The following is a 13,039-nucleotide window of genomic DNA, read 5'->3' as shown; positions in this document are numbered from 1 at the left end:
CGTCTGTCCGGCGGGAAAACACTTCTGCACGACTCTCCAAGGCGTGGGGGATCCATCCTCCAAAGGGGAAGTCTCTAGCCCTTGTCGTTCCTGCAGTATTCACAGTTCTTCAGCCTAGTAAGAGCTTCTTTGCACCAACCGCTGGCATTTCTTGGGCATCTGCCCATCTCCGAGCTGCTTGTGACTTTTGGACTTGGTCCCCTTGTTCCACAGGTACCCTCAGTCAGGAATCCATCGTTGTTGCATTGCTGATTTGTGTTTTCCTTGCATTTTCCCTCTAACACGACTATTTTGTCCTTAGGGGAACTTTAGTGCACTTTGCACTCACTTTTCAGGGTCTTGGGGAGGGTTATTTTTCTAACTCTCACTATTTTCTAATAGTCCCAGCGACCCTCTACAAGGTCACATAGGTTTGGGGTCCATTCGTGGTTCGCATTCCACTTTTGGAGTATATGGTTTGTGTTGCCCCTATCCCTATGTTTCCCCATTGCATCCTATTGTAACTATACATTGTTTGCACTGTTTTCTAAGACTATACTGCATATTTTTGCTATTGTGTATATATATCTTGTGTATATTTCCTATCCTCTCACTGAGGGTACACTCTAAGATACTTTGGCATATTGTCATAAAAATAAAGTACCTTTATTTTTAGTATAACTGTGTATTGTGTTTTCTTATGATATTGTGCATATGACACTAAGTGGTACTGTAGTAGCTTCACACGTCTCCTAGTTCAGCCTGAGCTGCTCTGCTAAGCTACCATTATCTATCAGCCTAAGCTGCTAGACACCCTATACACTAATAAGGGATAACTGGGCCTGGTGCAAGGTGCAAGTACCCCTTGGTACTCACTACAAGCCAGTCCAGCCTCCTACAGTTATACAAACCAATCTCTTTTCAGAGAAACACTAGGAATGCACTGTTATAATGCCATTTAGGCTGCACACCAGTTGGAATGGTCACATTCTACACTGTATGACATGTCTATACCTTACACCATGTATATTCCATATAACATTTCTATGCTATATAACATGTCTCACATTCTCTTTGTAAACTGGGTGTTAAGAAATAGATTTACCTGGATACAACAGTTTTCATTTACTCTGAATACCCTTAATGATCACTCACCGATTCGGGTCATGTATCCCATGTGTAATCTTACAAAACAGTTGGGTAAATAGTGAATTATTTTAGGGAACTCCCCATGGAGTGAGTGTCAATTTGAGAGTCATCCAGAATGTTGTTGTGCTCCGTGTTACATTGAGAGATCAGTGATGACCCATTTAAACCTTAAAAAATGACGGACCTACAGAAGAAACTACAGAGTATCGGGCTCTTGGTCTGGCTCTCACAGCCAAAAACCGTTTTCTCAGGTCTGTAGTAGCCTTAGAGTAATCTTGCAATGGATAGATTTTTCTCCCTCCCAGAGAATGTGATTATTTTTCTTCACCATCTGCATGTTGATATCTGAAGGGTTTACATATTATGCGCCTTGGTGGTTTCCTTTAGAGCATTTTGCTGTGTGAGAGTGGCAGTGGTGTGAAAAGTCCACGCTCCTGCTCGACACGTGACGCGCCTTCAGGACGCCATCGGGCTGAGCACTTGGCTTAGGTGGCCATCTCGCCTGAGTCGTGGCCACTTCCCGATATTCCCTTTTAGGTGTAAGAACCAGAGTAAAATCTTCCATCCAGTGTGCTACCTTCGATTAATCAGTGAAACGCTGCAACAGTAACAAACTCCGACCTCCAGCAGGGCAACTTCTCCAGATCCATAACTTTAGAAAAACCAGGGCTGCCCAGCCAAACTTTAAACACCAATATTGTCAATTTAAAAAAATAATTTATTGTTTTTCCACTTGTGTTTATTATTATTTCTAGAATAGCATTCAAAATTATATTTCAAATTGAGCACAACAAAAAAGGACCGTTCCTTAAAATGTGGCTTCTTTGGTCACTGAAGCCTATTTTTGCCCAGACGGCTCAATGCAAACATTTTAACTCTGTTCTTTTTAGGTTACTGAACTTTGTTAGCCAGAGGGATAAGAAGGGGGAACTAGTTATGAATCTAGGGAGACTAACTTCACTTGAACTATTGATTCAAGTAATTAAGTTGCTTCTCCAGCAGGGGTTTTCCATAGGATCATAACTTTAGAATACATGTCCCAGCCGAAAACCCAAATCAACTGGAATGGGGGGAAATGTGGAGTTTATTGCCCAAATCAATGTGTAAGAGATCCCCATCCCACAGGACATAAGTACTGGAGTGTAAATCTAAACAATGACTGGAGACGTTGTGGACAAACCTGTAAGTCTCAGCCCCACAAATGTTCTCAAGTGGATTGCTCCTCGCCAAAGTGTCTGTAGCAGCTGTTTACCTTGTAGACAGATCCCCGGAAGAGCTCAGTTGTCTTGTCAATCGCACATGATTATCCATTGAACAATCTGCATTGAATTTGCTGATTTAGTCATCGATGTCCCAAAGTTTCTTTCCCTGTAGGAGACCAGCATCTGTCTAGCAAATCTCAAGTCCTTGATCCTTTCAAGGTGATAGCAAAGGGATTATTTCACATTTTTTGTAAAGGGATTGTTTTTTTTCATGGTTCTGGAAAAAGCAGAGAGATTAAATTATTGGTTAGCATGAAAATCTGATACCACCCTAGGCAACAACCTTGAAAATGTTATCACCACTTTGTCAAAGTGAAAAGCTGTACAGGTTTCTCAGCAGAAAGAGCCTAAAACCTACTTACCAGGGAATTCCGAGCTCCCACAGAGCCCCTCTCAAGGATCCAGAGCTCCAACACTACCCACCTGATGAGTTCCGGAGTTGTTCACTCATGCTCACATTGGAGATCTTGAGCTCCACTAGAATCTACCTAGGGATTTAAAGCCCTAGCATAGCTCTCCTAAGGTGACCAGAGCTCCATCCACCTGTGCCTTCATTGAGGAGCCAGAGCTCCACAAGAGCCGCCTAGGTGATGCAGAGCTCCACCAATGGCCACCTAGGTGATCCACAGCTCCAGCAAAGTCAGTTATGTGATCCACAGCAGCCCACCTACGGGATCCAGAGCTGCACCTCAGCCATCCTAGAGAAGCCAGAGCTTCTGCAGAGCCCAATTACGGCATCCATAGCTGGATCAGTGCCCACCCAGGAGATCCACATCCCACCTTCAGGATATAAAGTTGTTCCTCGAGGGCCCACTCAGTGGATTCAGAGTCCAACAAAAGGATCCAGTGTTCCAATACTGCCTACGGAGGGGATCCCACCCATGTGATCCAGAGCTCCACTTATGTCCACTTAAAGGTTCAAGGGATCCACTAAAGACCACCTGTAGGCTAGCGAGCTCCATCAGAGCCCAGTAGGAGATAAAGAACTCCACAAGAGCCTTGTTCATGGATCTAGAGCTCCACCAGAGGCCACCTAGTGGTCCAGAGCTCCACCCGAGCCCACCAAGGAGTCCAGAGCTCCATCAAACTCAACCACATGAATCCAGAGAACCACTGAAGCCTGGGACTAAGTTAGTGCCCATGCAGAGCCCAGGCAAGCCAGTGATGTTTTCCAAGAATGTAAGAAGGCAATTTTAAAGTTAGGGAGATGCCTACTAGTACGTGGAGGCGAATGCCTTTGTCCTCCTGCCAGAGGGCCTCCCACATAACTGTGAGATCCCTCCCTACTAGTGCAGCACATGCACTGATTGGCTTTGGCCCTGTTGAGCAGTACTTTGTGTTAAAAAAATCAAAAAACAATCAGTGGCCTTGATTTGCAGGAAGATTTAATCCTGCATGGTAGTGCTATTGTTAGTTTCATATCGGATCCACCATGTTCGCATGGTGGTCTCAGCCAGAAAAATCTAGTTATGGTAGACAGTCAAGATATGAAGCATAGAGCGTCACTATAAGACAGTGACCAAGTGATGAGCAGACCGCCTGCTTAAGGGTTTCCAGTGGTGAGCGTATTCCAGGCCAAGAGATGCCAGAGGAGAATGGGCTGCAGGTCAAGGGTTTCCCATGGTGAACAGGTCGCATGTCAGGGGTTTCTGAAAGGGAATGGACTGCGAGGGTCAAAGGTTTCCAATGGTGAACAGGCCTCAGGTCAAGGGTTTCCAGTGATGAAGGTTTCCAGTGGTGAACAGGCCACAGGTCAAGGGTTTCCAATAGTGAACAGGGCTCAGGTCAAAGATTTCCAATGGTAAACCGGCCTGTCAGGTCAAGGGTTTCTAATGGTGAATAGGCCACAGGTCAAGGGCTTCCAATGGTGAGCAGGCCACAGGCAAAGGGGTTTCCATGGTGAGCAGGTCGCAGGTCAAGGGATTCCAAAAGGAAATGGACTGTGAGGGTCAAGGGTTTCCAATGGTGAACAGGCCAGAGGTTAAGGGTTTCCAATGTTGAACATACCCAGGTCAAGGGGTTCCAATGTTGAACACGCTGCCAGGGCAAGGGTTTCCAGTGGTTAACTGCCACAGGTCAAGGGTTTCCAGTGTTGACCTGGCGCAGGTCAAGGGTTTCCAATGGTGAACAGGCCGCAGGTCAAAGGTTTCAAATGGTGAACAGGCCGCAGGTCAAGGGTTTCCACAAGAGAATTCACTGCGAGGATCAAGGGTTTCCAATGGTGAACATACCCAGGTCAAGGGTTTCCAGTGGCGAACAGGCCACAGGTCAAGGTTTTCCAATGGTGAACAGGCCTCAGGTGAAGGGTTTCTAATGGTGAACAGGCCACAGATCAAGGGTTTCCAATGGTAAACAGGCCGCAGGTCAAGGGGTTCCCATGGTGAACAGGCCACAGGTCAAGGGGTTCCCATGGTAAACAGGCCGCAGGTCAATGGTTTCCAATGGAGAACAGGCCGCATGTCAAAGGTTTCAAATGGTGAACATACCCAGGTGAAGGGTTTCCAGTGGTGAACAGCCCACAGGTCAAGGTTTTCCAAGGGTGAACAGGCTGCAGGTCAAGAGTTTCCAATGGTGAAATCAGTGGCCTCGATTTACAGGAAGATTTCTTCCTGCATGTTAGTGCTATTGTTAGTTTCATATCGGATCCACCATGTTCCCATGGTGGTCTCAGCCAGAAAAATCTAGTTATGGTAGCCAGTCCAAGATATGAAGCATAGAGTGTCACTATAAGACAGTGACCAAGTGATGAGCAGACCGCCTGCTTAAGGGTTTCCAGTGGTGAGCGTATTCCAGGCCAAGAGATGCCAGAGGAGAATGGGCTGCAGGTCAAGGGTTTCCCATGGTGAACAGGTCGCATGTCAGGGGTTTCTGAAAGGGAATGGACTGCAATTGTGAACATACCCAGGTCAAGGGTTTCCAGTGGTGAACAGGCTGCCAGGTCAAGGGTTTCAAATGGTGACCAGGCTGCAGGTCAAGGGTTTCCAATGGTGAACAGGTCAAAGGTTTCAAATGGTGAACAGGCCGCAGGTCAAGGGTTTCTAATGGTGAACAGTCTGTAGGTCAAGGGTTTCCAATGGTGAACAGATTGCAGGTCAAGGGTTTCCACAAGAGAATGCACAGCGAGGATCAAGGGTTTCCAGTGGTGAACATACCCAGGTCAAGGGTTTCCATTGGTGAACAGGCCACAGGTCAAGGGTTTCCAATGGTGAACAGGCTGCAGGTCAAGGGTTTCCAATGGTGAATAGGCCTCAGGTCAAGGGTTTCCAATGGTGAACAGGCCGGAGGTCAAGGATTTCCAATGGTGAACAGGCCTCAGGTCAAGCATTTCCAATAGTAAACAGGCCACAGGTCACGGATTTCCAATGGTAAACAGGCCACAAGTCAAGAATTTCCTAAGGTAAACATGTCTTGGGTCAAGGGTTTCCAATGGTGAACATGCCTCAGGTCAACGGTTTCCAGTGGTGAAGGTTTCCAATGGTGAAGAGGCTGGAGGCCAAGGGTTTCCATGGTTAACAGGTCGCAGGTCAAGGATAACCAAAAGGAATGCACTGCGAGGGTCAAGGGTTTCCAATGGTGAACAGATCTCAGGTCAAGGGTTTCCCACTGTGAATAGGTCACAGGTCAAGGGTTTCAAATGGTGAACAGGCCACAGGTAAAGGATCCTATGGTGAACAGGCTGACAGGTCAGGGGATCCCAGTGGCAAATGGGCCACTGGGTCGAGGGTTTACAGTGGTGAACAGGCTGCAAGGTCAAGGGTTCCCAATGGCAAATTTGCCACAGGGTCAAGGGTTCCCAATGGCAAAATGGCCGCCAGGGCAAAGGATCTGCGTGGTGTAGCCAGCTGAAGTTACCCCATTACTTAATGGGATGGAATAGAAGAAACATCATTTTGGCAGGGTGGGGAACCACTGGATGTGGCAGTGCTCCTGTCCACACTAAAAGTGAGCCATGAATTCTTTACCTTTGCACGTCTGGGTGCCATGATGGGGCTTATCATGAGTCATACATATTTAACACATAAATACACATTAGAAGCTGAGGAGAAGAATGGTCAAACCATACACCACGATTATTGCACCAGTCATTGTCAGCAGCAACAGAAACCCTTCCCACATAATTTTCCCACAATGGAGAGGGGGTGGCTCCACTTGGCTCCTACAAACCCAGTCTAATAATGCCCTTGATATAAAAGGTAACATTCATGAATTGTTTACAATCTAATAATGCTTGTGATATAACAGGTAACAGTCATGAATTGCTTACAATCTAATAATGCCCTTGAAATAAAAGGTAACATTCATGAATTGCTTACAATCTAATAGTGCCCTTGAAATAAAAGGTAACATTCATGAATTGTTTACAATCTAATAATGCTTTTGATATTAAAGGTGACATTCATGAACTGTTTACAGATCTAATAATGCCCTTGCTATAAAAGGTAACATTCATGAATTGTTTACAATTTAATACTGCCCTTGATATAAAAGGTAACATTTATGAATTGTTTACAGGTCTAATAATGCCTGTGATATAAAAGGTAACATTCATGAATTGTTTACAATCTAATAATGCCTGTGACATAAAAGGTGACATTCATGAATTGTTCACAGATCTAATAATGCCTGTGATATAAAAGGTAACATTCGTGATTTGTTTACAATCTAATACTGCCCTTGATATAAAAGGTAATATTCATGAATTGCTTAAAATCTAATAATGCCTGTGATATAAAAGGTAACATTCATGAATTGTTTACAATCTAATAATGTCTGTGATATAAAAGGTAATATTCATTAATTGTTTACAGATCTAATAATGTTCATAATATAAAAGGTGACATTCATCAATTGTTTATATATCTAATAATGCCCTCTATATAAAAAGTAACATTCCTGAATTGTGTATAGATCTTATTTTATCTGTGATATAAAAGGTGACATTCATTAATTGTTTATAGCTCTTATGTTGCCTCTGATATAAAAAATTACATTCATGCATTGTTTACAATCTAATAATGCCTGTGATATAAAAGGTGACATTCATGAATTGTTTACAATTTAATAATGCCTGTGATATAAAAGGTAACATTCATCAATTTTTTATAGATCTTATATTGCCTGTGATATAAAAGATGACATTCATGAATTGTTTATAATCTAATAATGCCCATAATATAAAAGGTGACATTCGTGAATTGTTTACAGATCTAACAATGCCTGTGATATAAAGGTGACATTCATCAATTGTTTATATATCTAATAATGCACTCAGTATAAAAAGTAACATTCATGAATTGTTTATAGATCTTATTTTGCCTGTGATATAAAAGATGGCATTCATGAATTGTTTACAATATAATAATGCCCATAATGTAAAAGGTGACAATCATGAATTGTTTAAAGATCTAACAAATGCCTGTGATTTAAAAGGTAACCTTCGTGAATTGCTTACAGATCGAATAATGCCCTTAATATAAAAGGTGACATTGATGAATTATGTACATATCTAATAATGCCCTGGACATAAAAGGTAGCATTCATTAACTGTTCTACCTAGCCACGCCTTTCCTGAATGTGTCTGCTCTTTCCTGCAGGGGGCGCTCACTGTGGGTGAAGAGAATGCACGGATTATCCGGCGGCACATGGAGTTTAATGGCGGGATTGCACATGGCATTGATCAGCTGCTAGAACCACCAAACCTGGGAGCTCAGTGTGACAGATTCATCACAGTGGAGCTATCGGTGAGTATCTGTAAATGAGGGTGTGTGAGGAGAGGCCTCTTTTTGACATGGTTAGCCCCCCACGTTTTGCCTGATTTATGATGTAACCTAGACATTGTAGTGGCTCAGGTTCCCTGGGCCAGAGCTCTTTCCTTAAAACTGTTGTGATGCCCTGGCACAACTGGAGACCCCTTTAGCTACCACTATAAGTCCCTAGTAAATGGTACTTAGGTACCCAGGGCATGGGGTACTATAGGCAAGCCCCTGAGGGCAGCAGCACTGATTGTGCCACCCTCTAGGGCCATGCATCCAGATGCACCCAGCACTGCCATTGCAGGCTGAGAGCCCTGATGCAAACCTAAAAAGTAAACTCAACATGGCACACTACCTGTGTGCCCTGCCAACTGTATACTGCATACAATATGGGTAAGAACCCCCACTGGCAGGCCTTCCAGCCGTAAGGCAGTGTGCACCATACTATATGTGATGACAGAGCTGCATGAGCCATATGACCCACTATGTCCTTACCAAACCTTGGGCATAGTGAGTGAACAGAGTAGCCATTGTAATACATGTGGTGGACACTGGTCAATACGAGTTTAACAGCTACATGATTGCCACGCTGAACCCTGGGTTGTTTGGTATCAAACAACTCAGAATAATAAATCCAAACTGGTATCAGTATTGGATTTATTTCTAAATGTACCCAGGGGTCACAATAGACATGCCCCCCTGCGAAAACTAACTACTCTGGCATGGTTGCTGACTGGTTCTAACCAGCCTGCCACCTCCAGACAGCCAATCTACAACCTGGGGTGAGAGATTCTTCTCTCTGGGTTGCAGACAAAGCTCTTCCTGGGTGGAGGCGCTAACACCCCGTCCCTCAGGAATGTGCACTGTCCTGGCGGCGAGTTTCAAAGGGCCTACCACCTTTGAAACTCGACTCCCAGGCCTGCTGCTAGCAACAGAGGGCCACTCTGTTACAAACCCCCACTTTTGGCTGAAGCAATGGTGAGAAATTCAAATCTGGGGGTGGCCCTACCTAGCATGCACCACCCCCAAGGTGTTGCGTGTGAGGTGGACTCTCCATTTAATTTTCTTTCATCTGAGATGGAAGGAAAATAGCCACTCGGGTGCAGCAATGTGACCTCTGCGCACAGGAAGTGGTCACTTAGTGGGTGGAGCCACCCGAAGGTAGATTACCCATTGGTCACTACCAGCTTCCCCCTGAAATAGCCACTAAATACAGTATTTAATGGGCAGCCCTAGACCAAGACCTCAGATTCGACGGACAAAAGAAGACCAGCACCAAGAAGATCCGAAGTACGAGAACTGTGGACCTGCTGCATCAAAGAAAATGTGCCAAACCCTGGGCGCAGCAGGCAGGACCTGACAATCGCCGCTGAGGAGCTGCTGGACAACTGGACAACTCTACAAAAACCCCAGACAACCTCCAGGTTTCATCAATCACCAGAGAACTCCCTCCAGAGAGGAGATACCACTCTAAAACTTCAAGGAACCAGCAAGCCAGTGAGGGTCACTTCACTGCCCAGCTGCTAACTCCCGAACTGGACACTGCAGGTGAACCAAACTACACCCTGACGACCACGAGGACACTCCCTATCAGTGTGCCAAGTTTGGTGGACCTGCACCCTCCAGTGGCCAATCCATTCCAATATGGTATTCGTCAGCCAACAATGAACACCAAGAAGAATAGCCAGCCCAGGCTGCAAAAGGACCAAGAGGAAGCCCCAGTCAAGGAACTTCAGAAGAAACCTGGACCTCCTGCCCGGGTGCCCCCATCATCCTATAAACGCCCCTTGACCCAACTTACCTCTTGCTCCTGAGGGCATCCTTGTGCAAAGCTCTTGGCTCACGGATTCGCTCTGCACCCGGCCGCCATGTTCCCTGCACTGCAGAACCTACTGTGCTCTAAGGGTCCCCCCACCCCTTGCGACCTCGACATTCCAAGGGGACCCCTAGGGTTCACTGTTAAACTTACCTGTGCAGTGCTTTTCCAAGTGGTCCCCCGCCATGGCCCTGCACCCACTCCAGAGACCTTCTCCGCTGCTCCCGTTGGAACCAGGAGTTGCCAAAACTTTTCCATCTGGCACATTGTGTCCACCAGTGACCTCAACCAACCTGCACAAGTAGAACTTGGTAAACCAACTGTATGATTTGTATTTGTATTTTTAAAGGTGATCCTCTATTGATTCCTATGGTGCTAATTACACACAAAAATACTATTTTCATTAAACTTCAAAAATTCATATCTCGATTAGTACTTACCTAAATCTGATGATTTTGGTCTTAAAATGTATACAAAAATCTGAAATATGTTTATAAATTGGTCTTGAGTTATTCCTTTGAGTATATGAGTTCCTCCTACAGGGAGTAACTTAGTCCCACGTGGGCACCGGGAGGTCAGAGCAATAAACTCATCACGGTGCAGCTTTCAGTATTAGGAAATGAATGGGTAACTCAGTCCATCATAGGTACCTAGATCTCAGTGCAATAGACTCATCATGGTGGACCTGTCGGTGAGTATCGGGCAATGAGGGTCTAAGAGTGAAAGACGCCTTACAGAGAAGCTTGTGGCAGAACTTCCTAAGAAATGCCAATAGCTGGCAAGGCCTGGACAAAGAGACTCACTCAAATGTGGAGGGTGCACGATGAACTTATCATTGTATCTGATGCCATTGTATTGCAAGGTTGCAAGCTGATGATCCCTGAGAGTCTGCAGCACCTCGTGACGACACTGGCCAATGGTGGGCATCAAGGCAAAGCAAAGATTAAATCACACCTACGGGAGAAAGTGGGATTCCCAAACCTTAAAACCACAGTAGACGATTTGGTGTGACAGTGCCCCACATGCCAACTCACCAGTGCCCAGGAAGCCCCAGCACCCAGCGTTACAGAAGAAACCTACACACCATCATGGTCAAAAGTGAGTATGGATTTTGGGAGCTTCCCAAACAAGACAGTCACCTTTGTTCTAGCGCACAGCTACTCGAAATATCATATTGTCGATGTGGTCGACTCGACAGCATTCACTAACGTAGCACCTGCAGTAGAGAAGGTCTTCGCACTGTTTGGCCTACCAGAAGAGATCAAAACTGATAACAGATCGCTCTTCCAAGGGTCAGAGTTCAAAGAGATACTTGAACACCCCGGGATCTGACATTGCCACATCACTCCACAGTGGCCTTACACAAACGGAGAAGCTGAGTGTTTCATTCACACCCTAAACAAACCCTCCAAATTGTCAACGCAGAAGGGATCAACCCAGAGCTCGGCCTCCAGAGCTTCTTACAGGAGTACTGAGGAATGCAACATTGCACCACTCAGCACCCTACATGGTCTCTGGTGCTCAATGGGCACAGAAGAAATACGATCCTGGTCCACTCATAGTGGAGTCCACCGACCTACGATCTGGTGACTGCGCAGACCTGGTAAACTCAGAACAATGTGCGAGTGAGCTTGAAGAGGCGAGCGTCAGTTTGGCACATAACCCAAAGTGACAAAGTAATATTCAAAGACAGAAGGCCGGGGTGGAAAATCAGAACACCTTTAGAACCAGGGGTGTGGACAGTCCTCAAAGTGGAAGGCACTATGATAACAGCCTGCAAGGGCAGTGAAACTATCACCAGAAATACCTCATGGTTTCGTAAATTAGACATGCCGAGTCAGCCAGAACCTGAAGATGGAAACACGACATTAGATGATCCGCTCGTGGTCGAGACACAGTAACTCCACTCCAGGCAACAGAGCTCCAGAGCGGGCCAGTGCAGAAGAAACCAATGGCATGGACACTCGCAATGACCTGAGCACAGACAAAGCACCCAACTGCTCACGCCATCAGTGGTACTACCTCAGGCCGCAGCCACAGCTGAGGCAGCGACTCAGAGTTTGTGAGCTAAGCTTGAAAGTACCGCTTGATGCCGAGTTGGGAAGGGATGTAGTGATCCACCTGGTGTTCCGCTGGACCGGATATGCACCTTGCACATCCTCTAGCCAGGTGTGGCCACAGGCTATATATGAAAGGGGTCCTACATCACAGGTGGTCTTACGCCCCTACAGTTCCTTTGTGTCAGGGTGCCATCTGTGGGGGTCCAGAGGGTTCTCTACAGCGTAGTAAGTGGTAGCTGTACAAGACCAGGCCTCCCCTACCACAGAGAGGAAGAGGAGGGAAGCACAGCCAAGCCTTCCCTGCTTTAGAGGACCTTCTCCCTGCACTTTGTGCCCCCCACCCTATGAAGAAGTGTCTGGCTTCCTCGCTCCCTGGTCCTCGGCATGTTCCCTTCTGCCCCCACTCGTGAAGGCTGTCACCCTCTCCAGCTGTGGATGTGTGTGTAAGTGCTCTGATGGGGGGTGAGCAGCACACATGCGAGTCTGCCCGGCCTCTCCCTGCCCATGGGGTGCCTAGACCATTATCCGAAACAATTGGTCAAATAGTAGGAAAAAGATCTTAATCCAATCGTATTCGTCACTCCCAACAGTTAGGACAATCGTATAGTTTACAACAATGTGTTACAAACACATATATCAACATTACATAACACGTACATAAAGTATTCAACATTAAACATAGATTACCGGCCCAACGTTCCTCTCCTTGTTCAGAAAACTATGTGGTAATCACTAATAACTAAACCAAAAATCCACATATAAGAGATGGTTGTCTAGTTTGTCACAGTCCTGAATCATATTTATTTACATCCCTTTTTTGGGGGAGGGAAAAAGGACTCTGATACCAAAAATCCTTGAAAGGCAAATTCAATTTTCCTTGCAACCTCTCGATGTATAGAAAGCCGACGTGTTTCGGCCCCTTTACATATGGGCCTTCTCAGGACTATTGGAGGGAGCCAAACCCTGTATTGAGGGATACTTGTGTGTATCCCTGGCCACTTTAAATTAGTGTTGTTCAAT

At 45.7% G+C, this 13,039-nt stretch overlaps 1 protein-coding gene across 2 annotated transcripts in view; it reads left to right on the top strand.

Annotated features, from left to right (window-relative positions):
- Positions 1–13,039, top strand: part of STAB1 (stabilin 1) — an 829,863-nt gene that overhangs the window by 632,308 nt on the left and 184,516 nt on the right. For both annotated transcript variants that reach the window (XM_069206091.1, XM_069206090.1), the window contains exon 54: positions 7,985–8,131. In XM_069206091.1, coding sequence (XP_069062192.1) covers positions 7,985–8,131 — 147 coding nt within the window. The remainder of the gene's footprint in view (positions 1–7,984; positions 8,132–13,039) is intronic.

Source organism: Pleurodeles waltl, chromosome 9 (assembly GCF_031143425.1).
Source record: "Pleurodeles waltl isolate 20211129_DDA chromosome 9, aPleWal1.hap1.20221129, whole genome shotgun sequence".
Classification (NCBI taxonomy): Eukaryota; Metazoa; Chordata; class Amphibia; order Caudata; family Salamandridae; genus Pleurodeles; species Pleurodeles waltl.
The sequence above is the reverse complement of the archived record's forward strand: the minus strand, read 5'-3'. Positions and strand labels throughout refer to the sequence as shown.